The sequence below is a fragment of the Anticarsia gemmatalis genome, chromosome 8 (genome assembly GCF_050436995.1).
Source record: "Anticarsia gemmatalis isolate Benzon Research Colony breed Stoneville strain chromosome 8, ilAntGemm2 primary, whole genome shotgun sequence".
Lineage (NCBI taxonomy): Eukaryota > Metazoa > Arthropoda > Insecta > Lepidoptera > Erebidae > Anticarsia > Anticarsia gemmatalis.
The window spans coordinates 378,206-396,552 of record NC_134752.1 but is presented as its reverse complement, the minus strand read 5'-3'; the positions used below and the strand labels follow the sequence as shown (position 1 = coordinate 396,552).

At 37.0% G+C, this 18,347-nt stretch overlaps 1 protein-coding gene and 1 long non-coding RNA gene across 2 annotated transcripts in view; both read right to left on the bottom strand.

Annotated features, from left to right (window-relative positions):
- Positions 1 to 1,153: 1,153 nt before the first annotated feature.
- The window catches only part of sn (fascin domain-containing protein singed), a 57,403-nt gene continuing 40,209 nt past the window's right edge, over positions 1,154 to 18,347 (bottom strand). Inside the window, exons 7-10 of the mRNA XM_076116963.1 lie at positions 4,044 to 4,200; positions 3,596 to 3,757; positions 3,308 to 3,435; positions 1,154 to 2,988 (exon numbers count right to left, since the gene is read on the bottom strand). Of these exons, the coding sequence (XP_075973078.1) occupies positions 2,783 to 2,988; positions 3,308 to 3,435; positions 3,596 to 3,757; positions 4,044 to 4,200 (653 nt within the window). The 3' untranslated portion in view covers positions 1,154 to 2,782. The remainder of the gene's footprint in view (positions 2,989 to 3,307; positions 3,436 to 3,595; positions 3,758 to 4,043; positions 4,201 to 18,347) is intronic.
- Positions 12,581 to 18,347, bottom strand: LOC142974559 (uncharacterized). Its single transcript, XR_012959573.1, has 2 exons — positions 14,992 to 18,347; positions 12,581 to 13,254 (listed from the first exon to the last, which is right to left on the bottom strand). It is a non-coding gene; the product is annotated as an uncharacterized LOC142974559 (long non-coding RNA).

Sequence of the window (18,347 nt, the reverse complement as noted above, 5' to 3'; positions counted from 1 at the left end):
AACACACCTTGCCAGTTTAATAAACCGCATTTATAACAATTTTATAGTAACTGCAATATTCGCGCTGGCAACACACTCGTTTGTTGTTTTTTTTTCGCTTATTAACTAGCAGGTTGATGTGGTTATTGTTTATCAGTTATTTAGATAAATTATTATTTTTAATATTATTTTCTGACAAATAAATAAAATGCATCGATGCTATTTCAACGTGTCACTAGCTAGGGAGAAACTGTAAAGATTAATGTAACTATTTAATTAAAATATATAAGTTTTTCAATATACATGCTTGTATCTTTTATAACCTGTGATACCATTGTTGCTTATTTTGTAGTAGGTAGGTAGCAGTGTTGGGCAAAATTTAGTTTGATTGATGATTGATGATTAAGATTAAATTATTTAATCATGACTAATGAATAATGACTAAAAAAATTCAATCATGAGTCGTGATTGATGATTAATTAGTGTTAGTGTTAGTTATTCAATCATGACTAAAATTTTAATGACTAAAAATAATAGTTAAATAAAACTAAGCTTTTCAAGTCTACGTTCCATGACTGTTGATTTGTTAATCACAGGTTTTTAATTAAAGCTAGTTTTACAACAGAATCAGTTAATTTTTTTTTAATTTACACAGGTACACATTTGCAAAAATAAGTTCGGGCTAATTTAGTTTAAAATAATTTAAATTGCTTTTTAAAACTACGCGTTTTGAAAATCAAATTTTATAAATAATGGAATTATCTTCTTTCAGTCAACTTACGTGGTGATCAGTTATAGTTTTATAGATGTGTTCAATTAAACTAAAATTATGTCACCTGAATTATTTTTTTTAGTTTAATCATCATACAAAAATACAATAAATTAGTCATCAGTCATTTAATCATTAAATGATTGATGACTAATTTATTTAATCATGATTATGATTATTATTTTTACTCATGATTAATTCAATCATGACTAAATAATTCATGACTAAATTAGTCATGACTAAATTAGTCATGACTAAATTAGTCATGACTAAATTAGTCATGACTAAATTAGTCATGACTAATCAATTGATTGAAAAAATTATTTGATTGACCCAACACTGGTAGGTAGGCACATACAATAAAAAATATTCGTCGGTGGGTACTTGTAAATAAAACACCAGGTGTACAATATGATTATAATTTATTTATTAATAGTTTACAAAGACGTTATCGTACAAATATTTCAGAATCAGCATTGCATACAAAATACCCTCAATAAAAAAGTCACGTATCGTTTTTGTTCATTACAAAGGAGAACGTTCATGAAACGATATCATAAGTACAAACTTCTATGGAAATCGTTTATATACAAGAACTATGCACCAAAAATCTCCGTTTTCGTGTAAAAAATAATAAAAAAATGGTTTTTATCCCATGTCGTATATCTAAAAGCATGGAATGGACGATTACATAGTCTGAAGCGGACAAGCTTACCCTAACGTGATTACTTACAATAACTTACCTACCTTACATGTTCATTAATTAGAAGCCAGACTCAGTGCGAAGTAGGTCCGCTCGCGCCGCCCCCGCACACACGCGACGCGTCCCACACACGCTACACACGCTACACACGCGTCACACGTGTGACACGGGGGCGGCGCGCGGGACTCGTGAGCCTGCCAAATTAACTGTGCACAACTTGTTAACACCGAGTGTGTCTCGGTGTGACGCTGTTAGTTGCAGAGATATGTGAGTGTCGTGCAGAGTTAATGTTGTCAGACGCGCTGTGTACGGCAATGTACTGCGGGTACTGAGTGTACGTGTACCGGTACATTGAGCGATGGTGGCGACACACACGTCTGGTATTGCGTCAATCCCTGTTTAACTTAAATTAATTACGGTACAAATGTTTGTAGGCATCAGTCTCACGATGTTCACGCTCACTAACCTACTCGAAACGATAGTACAGTACTGGGGCTGATAAAAATTGTATAAAAACCATCGACTAGACTATATCCAATAAATATTTTTCGAAAAATTTCCAGAACGTCTCTCGCACTAATTTATACCATAATATAATCTAGAATAAATAATCGAAGCGGTAGTGACGGTCGTAAAGTATTAAAATATAATAATAATGGAGAGAAGCGACGTGGCGGCAGATCTACTGAGAAAATAATCTATGATTACAACGTTGATGCGATATTTGTGATGATCACATTCGTATATCTTAACCGTATTAAATGCATTACGGCGCGGCGCCTCTCACGGGAGCCATTTCCACAAAATCTTTTTTTAGTGCGAAATGTGTAACATCAATGAAGCGGCATTGAGTGACATTCCCATTTTATTAATTTAATATAAACCATTGGCGGCCGGTTCATTCTGAGAACCGGTCGATTGGGTCGTTCGTCGCCGCCACGCTACACAAGATGGCGGCTAGAGATAACTAAAATGGCGTCGCGTGGAGGAGCCGCGCTCTCCTCATCTAACGTCGATAGTAACGAGTAAGTCCCACGCCGACGCGACGCTGTCGAACAACAGACGTGCACAATTATTGATAATAATGGAAGAGTATTGCGGATAGGATTTGTATGAGATCCTCGTGGACGATACAAACGTTGAATTCGTTCAAAGTGAAGCAATTCAGTCTCGTATTTGGCAGATCATGTACAACTCACTGTTGAACAGAGATCGAGCGTGTGTCGTATGCTAGAAGATACAAAACTTGTCGACTCATGTTCAAAGTAAGGTTTTGATATTTGGGTTGAGTTGTGTGCGCCTGCGGTGTCCATAGGATCTTGTGTGGTTGTTTAGTACTCCCAGTGCGTGGCGTGCGCGAGGTCGGGGCCGGCGAGACGGAAGTTGCCGTTCTTGGCGGCGGCGAGGTACTGGCGCTCGGCGGCCGCGCGGATGGCGAGGCGCGTGGGCTCGCGCAGCTCCAGGTGGAAGCCCTGAGGAGTGTCGCTGTCGCAGGTCACAGTCTCGCTGTCCGCGTGCCAGTATTTGCCGTTTTGTCCTGGAAAGGTAATAAGAATTTTAACAAACCAATTGAGAGCATTCAAGAACCTCGAATTGGCTATCATTATGTTCAGCCCCTGTGTTCACTGAACAAACCTTTCAACTTCTGATCAATTTGACATTTCTGTCATTAAAAAATGGTGATCATTTATCGACTTTTCCGTTTTAAAGAGACTTCCCATATAAAACATGAAAAAATTGTAAGTGTATTTAAGTCAAGTGTATTTAAGCTCATCATAATTTTCACATTTCTATGATAATCATATTATTATTTGAAGTCCATGTAGCGTTATCAAATACTATAGTAGACTACGAACCTTTGAAGTAAACAGCTCCCTTAGGTCCGCGGATGACCTGGATGGTCTCGTAGTTGGCCTTGTTGCACTCCAGCCTCACGCCCTTGGGGCCCACGAACCCTTGCTCACACTTCAGCACCAAGATAGGCCTGCACAAAAATACATTACCGTTTAAAAAGAGTTTTTTCAGATTCAACAGATGCTGCAGCTAGTGTTTTAACAAATAACTGCCATGAAATATTTTATTCAAAACAATAACATTTAAGAACGATTTCTCACTTAAGTGTTAAACAGTAATAGTGTTGTTACCTGTTAATAAGATAGAAGTAATATTTGCAGTTGTCGTCGATGGTGTCAGCGTTGGCGTACAGATGGCCGGAGCGCTTGGTCATCAGGTACTTGCCGTTGTTGGCGCGGAACGCCACGGCGCCGTCTCCCTGCCACTCCAGCTCGAACAAGGCATTTGAAGACCTGTTGGAGAAGACCAGGACTGTTTAATGCCAAATAACTTTGTGGTTGGACGTAGTAGTTAGCTGTTGTGAGTCATAGAAGAGGAATACGGGTGATGTTGCGGGATAGAATCGGCTGGATATCGTCGGTGCTACAATAATATAAAACATTGACCAGAAGAAATATGAATAATGAACATTGACAAAAGACCCTTTACGCGTAAAATATTTTAAAACAAAAATCTGTAAGCAATAACGACGACAAAATTCTAAATTCCAGCAGTAAGGCCAATATAAGTGGTACATACTTGTTGTCTCCACTAGCCTGGATGCCCTGGCCGGTCTCCAGGGTCCAGTAGCGGTCCTGCATGGTGCGGATGTACCAGCGGCGCGTGGCCCAGTCGAACTCCAGCTGGAACGTCTCGTGGGACGAGATCTCGTCCTGGTTGGCAGTCACGTCCACTCCTGAAACCAAAACAGAAGCACATCAATATAGAGCGAGAGGAAACCTTAATAAAGTCTTTACATTACTTTATTTTTGCGTTTCGGCAAAGGAACCCCGAAAGACAGCTTTAAATTTGACGTGGAATTCACTGATAAAACATACTTCAAAACTTAGCTACGATCTTCAAACGTAGGATGGATGAACATTCATCCGCTTTTTCTGAGCCAGTCAAATGTTTGTGTCAATATTTCCATTGCCTGACCTCTGAAATGATTTTAGATAGAAATTACCATGAAGATAACTGAAGAGCGGGATAAAAAGCAGCTCTTTATAAATATTTTTATATTTGGACAACGCGAATCGGTTACTATTAATATCAATAATTTGTATCAAACATGCTATTCCTAACACAAGATCGTATATTTATAACAGTTATTTTAAAGCGATTCAAGAAGGTACGTATGTACATATATTATAATGCCATCGGTTTTAAATGTAAAGAACAATGTGTTCTGTCAGTCGTAGATCAGTGAGCGGAAGGCAGTCAGTCATAAACCACGGAGACAATCCAAGCCGCGCGTCTCGACTAGTTACTAGTGATGCTATGACGTTTCACATGCGGATATAGAAACGGATAAATGATAATAGTTTATCGGTTTCGGTAACGAATTTCAAATTGTTTCGTGTTATCGTTTGTTTATTTAAATCAATTACATAGTAAAAATCTAAGTCGTTTCTTATGTCTGTGTATATTTGCTTAGATCTTAAAAACTACGTAACGGATTTGATGCGGTTTTATTTAATAGGCAGTGATTCAAGAGGAAGGTTTATGTGTAACAGATTTTTGTAAAATAACTGTTTAAGCCGCGCGAAGCCAGAGCGGACTCTCGCTACTTATCGAAACATATCCGAAACTTTTACATCGGATCGAATACAGATAGAATTTATTTTCGGAAATCGAATAATTTCGGTTACGGTTCTCGATAACATCCCTGCTGTACGTTTATAGGTAGGAAGCGCATCAGCGCGGGCGCAGCTTCGGATAAACATTTGCCGCACGGACGGCGCGCAATCGTGCGCGAACGTACCTAGGGCTACCAAACGTCTTTCTAAGACTTTTAAAAACTTTATATGTATGAAAAGACCTTTCTATGTTTGATTTTGACTGCATATGCGGTCTGGGCGGTGCATGCGATCGTTGATCACGAGGTCTTCGGTTTGATTCCTGGGTCGGGCTATGTGCTATTCGGTTTTTGCCATTTTCTGAATACTCATTAGCCCGGATTTAGATAATTTTTGTAAGCGCGGAGTTTAATATCGTACCTAGTTTGTGACATGGACAATGGCGAAACGTGCATTTCATACACCTCTGCCTACACCTTCAACATGACTGAATGGTCAAACTTTGCTTTTTTTACTTTTTAAAAAAGACAACTTCCGCACTAGGAATTGCTCTTGTATCGCGGGGACTTTTACAAACAGACTCAAAGCACCACCAGACCCGAAACAATTATTTGTGGATCGCAAAAACAATTATTCCATGTGAGAATCGAACCCACTACCTCCCGACCTATTAGTTAGTTAGAGATACTATATTTAATATTATTTCTATCTTAAAGTCTTATAAAGTTGATGGCCCTGTAGTGTGTGGGGCGTCGACCGGCGCGTGCGCTCAGTACCGCTACGAAGAGATGCAGCCGAGTAACGGAAGTATTGATGATCGCGCCACACCACCACCGCCGCGAGAATGCCTCACTTTACTATTACAATCATCTTGCATTCCAACACTATGTCTATGAGTATTTGTTGCAGAATATCCTAGAAACATCAACTACAGGTATTTGAAACATTTTGTAGGGCTTGCTTTTGCTTCCGACTTCGTCTGCGTGAAAAGTTCGCTTGGTATTGTATATTATGTGCTAATCTAAGTTATAAAACATTCTGAGAATCTTTTAAAATTCGTTTAGTAGTGTTGACGTGATTGAGTAACTAACAACCATCCAGCTCAAGCCCTTTAGACAACGGTAGCGGTATGCCTGCAGATTTCAGAGTGTCGGTTTTGATTTCGTGTGCGGTCAAAGTGATCATAGATTTTTTAATTTATATTGGAACTATCGAACATTTGATCCGGTAATGTGTGCAGTAAATAGCAATAAGCTCACACCCTATCGCATGGGACTAACGTCATGAGAATTTGCAAATGGTGTTATTTTATCTCTTTCTTTGTTGCGGAAAAAGGCTTGATTTTAAAGTATTTATATGTATGTATTACAGAATTGTCAAGACAGCAAGGTGTCGGAGCATATAACAGACACACACGAAGCGAACAGACAGTTAATTACACATTTTATGTGTGGTTTCCGCGCGGCCGCGTGCGCCGGTGCTGTCCACAAATCATCACACCTGTGTCATACTTCGATGAACATTGGTATTTTGAGACCGGCTTAGAAGCTGTTCACAGACGAATATCCGCTAAATAGAGTTTCATAGACGGGAAAATTATTATTTCTTCTGAAATATTTACTACCAATAGCTTTAGCGTCGTACTCGAAAGAAAATATTCTTTCTACGTTAATACTTGCGATTTGTACAGAAAAATCTGTTATAATTTTAAACCAATGCCTTTTTGCAACAATTCAGGGGTCGCCTGAAGTCGCCTCTTGGATTGAGGGAGAGGTAAGGCTCTAAGTCTACTACGTAGAGCCAAACATCAGTTCTAAAGAACTTTCTACTTTAATCTTACAACTCCTGAATTTCATATGTCTTTGTAACTTTGATTGACGTGCATCGTAGCGACAGACATACTGTTTAGCATCTCTTCAAAATCCAAAATTCAATGATCTTTCTGCATTTGACCAATCGTATTATTAATTTACATAAAATATTAAATAGTTACTAAATAACGAGCTAAATAACAGCTATAAAAAGCTGTTATCAATAACACTAGTAGCTAAATAACTTCCGAGACAAGATGATTGCGCTCGTTACGGAAATGACGTAAGAGACATCTCCATCTCAAATAATTGATTGTAACAGACAAATTGTAGCTATTATTTATAATTTTCTCCAACGACTGCCGGTTTCGTAACATAACAGCGGGCAATTATTATAACGTTATCGTTATTCATAACCAGTTGCACTGACTGATCAGAGGTTAATGAAATTTGATCGGCTCATTAAATTGTCTGTGTTCTTTAAGACTTACATGAATTGATATGTAATTATATTATCATAATTATATCGGTCTAGCCTCTCTTCCAACTATGTTGGAGTCGGTTTCCAGTCTCACCGGATGTAACTGAATACCAGTATTTTACACAGAGCGACTGCCTATCGGACCTCCACAACCCAGTTGCCTGGGTTATAACACGATACTTTTCGGTAATATTGGTTGCCAGCCTTTCAAGCTTTTGGCTACTGTCAATAACAATCAAAGATGTTTGAAAGTCACAGCCGGGACCCACAATTTAACGCGCCTTCCAAAACACGGAGGAACTCGATATGTATAAGATGGTCACCCATGCCCAGAACAACCTCGACAAGAGCAGCTTAACTTCAGAGATGGATCCGCGCGGCTGTAGCTGACTAAGCCACGAGCACCTCTTACATGATTTAAGTAGTTAAACTAAATTTAAAATTAATATCAGTCTATGAGACATAAGTTCGTCGAGAAAAATCGACATAGTTATAAACGACTGCTTAAACTGTTATTAACGTGCTAAAACGCGTTATTAAGACTATCATGACCGTTACTCGGCTACCTGAAGCATAAATTTAATTAAAACTAAGTTTGATGATGTCGGCGCGCGAGATCGCACGAGACAGAAAGCAAGCATCCGTGGAGTAGAAACGCTAGAAAGCATTGCTCACGTTTTTTGCTCGGAATAGCTGCGCGCGCACACTAATTCCGTTGACAATTTGACGTTGGTGAATACCTCTTAATTGGCTTAGTTTCGTACAGTGCGCTCCTGATCTTGTTCTGTAAGAGATACGGAAGCATGCAGCGTGTATATACGGACATTCGCGTGTCTTTAAATTGATAGCATATCTTAGATATGTTGAGAAGAGAAATTGGGACGGTTTTGTTTTATGCAGGATATTTTTAGCATAGTAGATCCAATAATCTATTATTAGATATCCTAATTATTATTATCCGAAACTTGACTTTAGTTTATGAAAACTCAGTTGTCCGTCTTTGGCTGAAGTTTACCAAATTTATTTTATTACGTATGGTGTTTTAGAATTCAAATCTTAATCTGTATGTCAAATTTAAATACACTAGTTTTTATATAAAAAGCTATTCAATTTGTTTGATCTTTTAAAATAAAACGTGATTCGATTACTTAAATTATCGCGGTACCCAATTACTTCGGAATAACGCTTCTGCTATATATCTGTCTTATGTACACAAGCTAACAGTTTTATGTACTAAATCATATTGTCAGAATATAAATATGATTTTATACGGTCTTTGCACCCGGGTGTTGATTTACAATTAAAATGCGGTATATGCGCGAATGTGCTGCAATTAGTAACGCGTTATAATTAGAGACCTGTCACATCACTAGCGGCTTTGAAAGAACAACGAACTTTATAAAATATAGCGCTTAAATTATAAAAGAGAATAATATTGTCTTAAAATAATTATGCTTATTTTTAAAAGTTTCGTTATTTTTATTTAATTAGTGGAATATGAACATGGATAATGGAAACCACATTACTTTTCTTAAAAATCGGGCTAAGGTGGGAGCTTCGCTTCGCTCGCTCCCACCTCAGCCTTCTAACCTAACCTACCCATGTCGCTTTGCCCAAAACTCCTTCTTCATAACTATGTTACGGTAGAAGTATACACCGTAACATAGTTATGAAGAAGGAGTTTTTTATATAGGTACCGTAAGACCGTAACATAGTTTTAAACTCCGGCTTGTTCGGACTTTTACCATTGAGAGTTGGTAAATCTTAGGTTTTACCGGAAAATCTTAGGATTTACCACAGTTCGGGCTTTTACAGTAACATATCCATTAAAATCCGTTCAGTAATTTTTATGACGTGAAAGAGTACGAACATACATACGTCACACATATTTTCGCATTAATAATATTGGTAGGATCCCTCGAGTTAAATCCATAGTGAATCAAGCTATAGTGATGCATCATGTAAATAATGATAAACCTGTAGTTGCGATGTTTTCTTTGCAAATCGATATAAAGCTTGAAATATGAAACATACCGCAGTCACAATGTTGTATCATCATAACTGTATGATGCAGAGGTACAGAACTTTCTACAAGAGATAAATTTGTTTATTTATTGTTATCTTATAACATTTTATTGGATGGACCGATTTTGACCATTCATTTTATTTAAAAAGGTGCTGGTGTTTTTCATGTAGCTCTATAAAAAAATATCAAGATCGGATAAGTAGTTTTGGAGATATCCATACAAATGCATAACTTTATCTACATATATTTTACTTCGCGGTGCTAATAACACTTAGCCAATGTGTTTTGTGTTGTTAACAAGGTGACAAAATAATCATAAGTTTCGACAGTAGACACAAAAATTATCAAATTACAAATTCACATTAATGTTTTTTTTAAGTAGATTTTTATTCAGCCGATCAAACAAAATTCCCTCGTAAACTGTTTTAGCAGGTCGTGACTGTACTTATGTACCAGGCGTGAGGTCTAGATCGTGGGTGCACTACTCTTATACCTAAGCACTAAGTACTAAGCACTATACACTATATAGTGCTTGCTTCATGGGAAATGCCGACACGCGCGGATCCCCGAAGATGAGAAATACCACTCGCAGGTATAACGGTACTCGCGGAAATGAGTTCTCCATCTATATTGCGAATTATATTGTAAATTTATGTGATATTATAAGTTTTTGTTGTATTATTGCGGCTGTTTCCTGGTTTAAAGATTTATGTTTGAATCATTTGAGTGGACGATTTATTTTATGGTAAGTATTGTTACACGATTAAGGCCGCTCTTATACTGAAAATAATATTGAGCAATAAGATTGCACAATTACGTATATTGCAATAATGTCTTATTATTATTGAATCTTCTTTAAAGTGAGATAACAGGTATTTATCATCTTCTGGTGCCGATAAGGCCTTTGTCTTGCATTCGTTAGAGTTTCAGGGTGGATTATGTTGGTATGCGCGAATATATACACAATTTTAGTTAGTGATCTTCATTTTAAACACGCATTTGCAGAAGTCAAGGATGTATTTTTATAATCTTACAAGCTTCGCAATGGTTGTACGCATAGAGACGTATGCATAATAGAATAAAATGTATACTCTAATTCTAAACGTGTCGACTTGTAATTGGCTAGCTGTATCTATGTCACTTTCATTGATAAGTTAATGTAGCTGTAAGTCGTCCATGCTTTTTAAATAAATAAATAAATAATTATTTAACTTGAACATATTTTTCGTCGTCGTATACATAAACCATTCTGATTTAAATAAAATCCTAGTATAGAAAGTTACTGATATTTATTGGTTCAAAATTCGATTAAAATGGAATTAAAATTCTTTCACACAGTTAAAGGATACTTTCACTGAACTTTTCAGCGACATTTCGACCTGAATACCGAATCTTGTCAAAGCGATCACGATTTAAATTAAAGTAATTGAACGTTTTTATCAATACTAAGTTACTAGCACTTTAGGAAAATAACTGAAGAGTCACGACTCTGTACGTGAATAATTTCGTTTTAAATATATAAAGCCGTTATTTGATAGCCGTTGTTTGGTTTTTTGACAACGGTTTTAGGGTTCCGTAAATATATGGTAAATATGGAAATCTTATATTACTCCTGTCTATAACAGGACTCTATTACTAATACTCTACTACTCCTGTCTATATGTTTGTCTATCACCAGGCTGTATCTAATAAATTATGATAACTAGAAGCTAGTTGTAATTGTTATAAATTATATTCTTGCTATAACGAGAAATACGCTGGAAAAACTGAATCAAAAAGTAAATAAGAGGGACAGTCATTCAGGAAGCGTGATTTTTATGCAGATATTTAGTGAAAATGGTACGGAACTCCCCGTGCGCGAATCCAACTCGCACTTGGCTAGTTTTTTTAGTGCCGATATCTATTTAGGCCTCGTCCCCATCATACACGGCGCGGTACCGTCACCGTGCAACGTCACGACGCCGCCGCCGTGACACGGCACGGCGCCGCAACGCAGCACGGTGCCGCGAACGGTGCGCCCCTATTCAGTAGACATTTTGCTGTTGATGCGCTCGAACGTCCTTGTTTGGATATGGATCGCGAAAGAATTATTCTCTTGTTGTTGCTAAGACGAATGAAAAAGAAACAGAAACAGAGGAAATTTTGGGTAAATCCGTATATTTCTACAATGAACCCAGACGGTGGTCATTTCAAAAGGAAATATGCAGCGCTAAAATTAAGTGGGAACGAGAAATTTTTTGACTATTTTAGAATGACCATACCAACTTTTGAAGAAGTGCTTACCAACATAGCACCTCGTTTACAAAAACGATTTGTGTTCAGAAAACCTGTTGATCCTATGGAAATGCTTGTTTTAACCATCAGGTAAGAAATAAAACATACTTTTCATAAATCAAACTGTTTTTTTATTTATATAATACTAGCTGACCCGCGCAGCTTCGCTTGCATCTCATGAGAGAGGATAAAAAACCCTGTTTTTGTAACATTTTTTACTGTTACTCTGCTCCTATAGGTCAGAAATTCAAAGGCTTCAAAGTGCTAATGGGGAGCCGCTGCCGCCGACGCGCTATTTATAGGGACGCTGCCCCCGCCGCCGCGGCCGGCCCGTACCGTGCCGCAATACTAATATCGTGATATCTCCTAAACTAAGTATATGTCTAAATAACACACTGTAAACTGCAAAAATAATCTAAATTAAATGCTCGTGATGATGAACTACTTATTTTGATAAGGATACATGTATTATTGGTTATATCACCAGTTAAACATCACCCAACGAATTAAATGTTTTTTTAATACAGAAAAGTAGTTTTTGTGACTTAAATAAAAAAGCTGGATATATGTCATCTCGGACTTTTTGGTAGAACTAATAAAGACCAATGTTTTTGCTATACATTGTTCTTACTTGTATCTAACGGTATAAGCGGCGCACGCACAAATGCAATCTTCAATTAGATTTTTTTTCTGACTTCTTGGACATAAATCGCTATAACTCAGCTAATATAGTTTCAATGTATTTCAATTATATATAAAAACCCGTCGGAGAAAATACTCTTTCTATTAGTGAAAACCGCATCAAAATCCGTTGCGCAGTTTTAAAGTTTTATGCATACGAAGGGACTACAGACAAAATGGGCGACTTTGTTTTATACTATGTAGTGATTGTTTAAATTATTAGATTGTGTTACAAAAGCTTTATAATTCTTTTATTTCGGTATATAAATTCAAACTTTACTAACTTACTAACAAAGACAAACTTTACTAAATTAAATTGCACAATGTTAGATAATTTATGAAAAATCGTATTCGGACTCCTGTGTGTTTGATAAGACATCGCTTAAATTATGTGATATGTCTTCTATGGTTGAATTTGGCGAGGTCTGGCCATGGATGCTTGCAGAGGGATTGCGAGTTGTTTGATAAGTCGCTGTAGTTTGTTGTGGTCTTTCGTAGCCACTTTGAAATGCTGTTTGGTGGTCGTCTAGTTTTTCAAGAAATGGTAAAATTGATTTAAAAAATGAAACGTGTCTGTTTTCTGCATTTTTCAAACTTTGGAGAATTTCATTCTCAAAATCATCTTCATAGTATTTTCTTTTACGCAAAGTATGAGCTTTGTAACGAGACCTTATATTTTCACTTGCCTCTGGATCTTCAGACTCTTCTATTATACTACTGTCAGTTAGATTAGGTGCGTTTCTTTTCAAAAACATAAGCTGTTTGAACAAATGGTATTCTTTAATTTTTATAATATAATTTTTTGCACCAGCTCCAGATTTGTTTGCGAGCTTTTGCTTTTTCAAGTATTTTTGGTAGTTGTCTCTTATGTTAGTCCATTTTTTAACTACATCATTTCCTGGAACATAAAAATATTCGAATAATTATTCATGACTACATAATATATTTATCATAGGTTTGGGCAGCGAGGGCCCAATAACATAAGTTTAAGATTTCAATAATATTTCTACTGACAGACCTCGTTCCACAAGCTGTCAAAGTAGCTCAACTTAAGAAAAGCTGTCTTAAGGCCAGGAATCGCTGAACTAGCGGCCACCAATTGAAAAAAAAAATAGGGCGTTAATAATTATTATTTTTAGCACGTTTTCTCAAGAACTTATCGAAGTGTATTCATATATATATTCACAGCCATAATTCAGTTCCGTGTAGCTAAACTAACTCACTACTCTGAATATATCATCAAATATCCTCCAATAAGTTCTTGAGAAAACGTACTTTGCCTGCTAGCATTTCGTGACAATAAGTAATAATATAATAATAATAATTTCACACAATCACACCAATTAAATAATCGATTTTAATCAATTGGTGGCGCTAGTTTCGCGTCTACCAGCGCCTTAACAGTTTATGGTATCCCTGCTCTAAGAAAAATGTATATATTTTTTTTCTTTCAGGTTTCTAGCAACTGGGAATTCATTTAGAGATATGGAATTTACAGATTATCGAGGAAAAAGTACAATCAGCAGAATAGTGAGAGAAGTATGTCGTGCTATATGGGACATTCTTTTATCTGAATGTATGACGGTAATAACTGAAGACCTAATAGAACAAATAGCGGAAGACTTTGATAAAAAAACCAATTTCCCAAATTGCATGGGGGCCTTAGACGGGAAGCACATTCGCATTTGTAGTCCCGCCCACAGTGGATCTCTATTTTACAACTATAAAGGCTATAATTCTATCGTATTGCTGGCACTAGTTGATTCTAAATACAGATTTGTATATGTCGATATAGGAGCATATGGTAAAGAATGCGATTCGACAATTTTCCAGAACACAAAACTATACGAATTATTATTGCAACATCGACTCCCCATACCAGCTCCAAAACCCTTACCAGGCCTTCAGAAACCAGTGCCTTATGTCTTTATTGCAGATGAAGGCCTACCATTAATGAGCAATCTAATGCGTCCATACTCAGGGAAACATTTGAATATAGATCAAAGAGTTTTTAATTATCGTTTGAGTCGGGCCAGACGAAATGTCGAGTGTGCTTTTGGCATACTTGCCAATAAATGGCGCATATTTCACAGGCCTTTAAACGTAAAATATGATTTTGCAATAGACATTATCAAAGCATGCTGTGTATTGCACAATTTTGTTGTATCTCGGGATGGAAGTAAAATGTACGACGAACTGTATATTGATGACTCCCTTATTGACTTACACTTGCAACAAACTATAGATGACGTCTCTATAGCAAATCCAGTTAATATAAGAAACGAATTTTCTAAATACTTTAATAGCGATGTCGGCGCGCTCAGTTGGCAATTAAGCAAAATATAGCTCGAGACCAGTCACGGAACAAAAGATCGTCAGTCGTCGGCGCGTGTTTGTTCACGAATGTTCTTGCGTTCGCGAGGCGTCTCCATAACAATATCAATGTGTGCGACAGAGACAAGTAAGCACGGGCATTACACGAGATGGTTCTCTTTGTTCCGCGTCTACCTAACGCTTGATTCTAAATTGTAATAATATTGACCATTGATTTTCTTAAACCTCTTAGTGTTATACTGATATTATATTAAAACATTTCCATGAAAACATTAAAGATAAATAAATAGATAGTACTCACCCAGTTTTGTTTTTTCTTTATTGTCCTTGTCATCAAATGATTCGAAAATGTTACGGCAAACATCTTTCCACGCTTCTGTTTTTAGATGTTTGTCTTTATAATTTTCAATTGTTTTATCCCAAAGCACTGGTCGTGCCTCCACTAACGAAATAAAGAAGTCAAGATCGATATTTTCCACCATTTTGTTCTACACACATGCGCTATCGCCAACGAAGAAATATCAACTGAATCGAGGCAAGCGGCGCACCGTTCGCGGCACCGTGCTGCGTTGCGGCGCCGTGCCGTGTCACGGCGGCGGCGTCGTGACGTTGCACGGTGACGGTACCGCGCCGTGTATGATGGGGACGAGGCCTTAGGTATCAAGTTATTTTGAGGTGTTCGAGTCAAATGTCAGTAAACTGTTTTAAATGGTTTGTTTAAAATAAGTGCAAATAAAAGTTGCACTTGTGACACCGATTCACTCGATTGCGCTTTGAAAAACTAAATGCTAAAAAGGAAAAAGGTAAACTGTGTACTGTGAGGACTTTACATCTGTTTCGGTAGAAGAATAAAAGTTTGATTTCTAGTGTGTAGTATTCAACTAGCTTCAGCCTACCACTTCGTCCGCGTGACATATTTTTCCGTGGTAAAAAGTATTCTATCTGTAAATCTAGATTATAAACTATCAATGTATCAAACTTCATTAAAATACATTCAGTAGTTTTGACATTTAGTAACAATCATCCATCCAAACATTTAAACTTTCGCATTTGTAATATTGGTTAGATTATACGATATACATAGAGACTCTAACAGAGATTTGTCTAACTGTTTTATAATATTTATAGATGCTGTAGATAAATCTGTTAGCTATCTTTTTAAAAACAAACGCTGCATGGCCGCACTGCCACTTGACCACGTGCAAGGAACAAGCACGCATGACTTTGCATAAGCATAGTGGAGAGTGTTGCATAGTCTTCATTTACAACCATGTTTGAAACTTTTAAGAAATTTGTACTGCAAGTTTTATAAATACATGTTATTTATTTACTGTTTAAAGTCTATAGGAATGGTGAATGGTGGTACTGGCTTCAATTTTCAAGGAAACTTTTCTTATTTATTTTAGAATATTTTTCAAGAGAAACCCGGAGTTTGGAGACGTGCCCCCGTGACCTATAGCAATAGTCGTGCCCCTAACACGTGGGCCTAAAACTTTGACGACTAACCCCCGGTTTCTAAGCTACATTTTTCGGTAGTTTATCTATTGAATAGCGTTTAAACTCATAAAAGCATGACAGTTTAAATAGATAAACTATCGCCAAATATACCTCAGAAGTCGGACATAAGACAGTGTATTAAATCTTCTAAAATCACTTGTTAACCGGCAATTGACTTTATCACTGTATTCTCATTTCTCGTACGAATTGTGTCGCAATGCCAGTAGATACTATCGTATGCAAACACGAGACAATACAGGTCAACAATCTGACACAACAATGACATTTCTTAGAACACCTCACTGCTTCACAATTGAGACACGTAGTGCTGAGATCAGCTATTGACTTGAGATCGCACTTAGATATAGATCGCGTTGTTTAACTTTGTGTGCCAGAGAGCCAGTTTCAAGGAAGTATTCCTCTTTCACATCAATTTATTTATTTTTAACTAAAACTGTATGAGCTGAAAATTACCCAAAATGACACCGTGCGTGATGAAAAAAATGATATTGGCGAATACTTTGTTGCAAAATTCTAGTTGAAGTGACAGTAAGTGTATGAAAATCTGATCAGTTTTCGATCTGCTAAGCCAAATTAAATTTTTCAAAAATAAGTTTGATCGGCCATATATATAGCAGCAAGCTAGTCTACTAATATTATAAATGCGATGTTTCGGAGGATAGATGTTTGTTAGTCTTTCTCGAAATAAATTTAAACCAATTTTAATGAAATTTGATACACAGATAGTTCATAACCCTAAAAACAAAAATCAATTCACGCAGCCAAACTCTGGGGGGAGAAGCTAATTGGTAAAATTATAATTAAAAGTAATTTTATGTCTCATTCTTACCTTTGAAACGTAAACAACCAAATCAATTTAGATTAAATTTTGATATGTGACAGAACTTACCCCCCTGGGAGGAAGGTAAAAGATAAAAGGTAGGTACTTAATATTACTATCATATTAAGCAGTCTATCCGCAGGGAGTTGGCGATTAAATCAGTTAACCGAGTGTTACCGTCGGGGCGGTGCGACGATTCCGCGTAAAGAGCCGCATTAACGAGTGTCGGAAACAACTTATAATTGTTCCGTTGTGCGGGGAACTTTCACTGTGATCATACACTGTCATACACTGTTCATACACTGATGTACAGTCAGTTCCAAAAGTCGCTGAACAGTAGCTCGATTCTCTACTACTATCGACTACCGACAACCGACCTGTCATCGAGAAATTTCGTATGAAAATCTGATCAACGCCTCTGACGGGTGTCGTAGGAAATATTTTGGCAGTACATTCTAAATGTCAATATTTCGATACTCGACAGTACCGGCTGTACAGAATCGCGCTACTGATCACAAAATACGTGTACACAACAAAATGTTTATTGATATCGTCACTCATAAAACGCAATGCAATATCGCCGATACTAAAAGAAGCTAGTGTGCGGCCTCACAATGAAAACGTTAACGATATGTTTATTGACTTCAGCAACATTTGTAATATTTGTGTACAGCGACATTTGAATTACATGTGTTCAGCGACTTTTGGAAAACGAATAGAATTTTGGAATACTAGTGTACAGTGCCTTTTCCGGTGTAAAGGTTATTTTGTTTCTTAGCCGCGTCTATGAGTTATGGCATTTTATTGTGTACAGGTATATTGTAAATTCTGTGACTTTTGCAGCTGACTGTATCTACACTCTTATACTCTCGTGTACACTGAGTGGTGAGCGGAGAGGACGAGGAAATGGCTTTACGTTCAGGAACTGTTTAATGCTCTTTGTAATTGCTTTAATGGATAACAAAAGGAAGTGTCTTGATTCGTTTTATGGAGATATTATCAGCGAATAGATATATTATACGTAGATAAATTATTTATATATCCTCATATAGACAGGAGAATTTGCAAGCTTGTATGATCGTAAGAAAGTGTAGGAAGAGGTGTATGAAATACACCAACGTTTCACAATTTGCAATGTTGGTTCCATGTAAAATGATGAACCTATTTCCATACACCGGGTACCATTGAAAATAAAAAACGAATAAAAATGACCAACAACACTTTTGCCCGACACAGGATTCGAACCTAACACCTCTTTATCAGCAGCTGCATATACCACCACACAATCTGTGCTAAACATTTCAGAATAAGATCAGTGA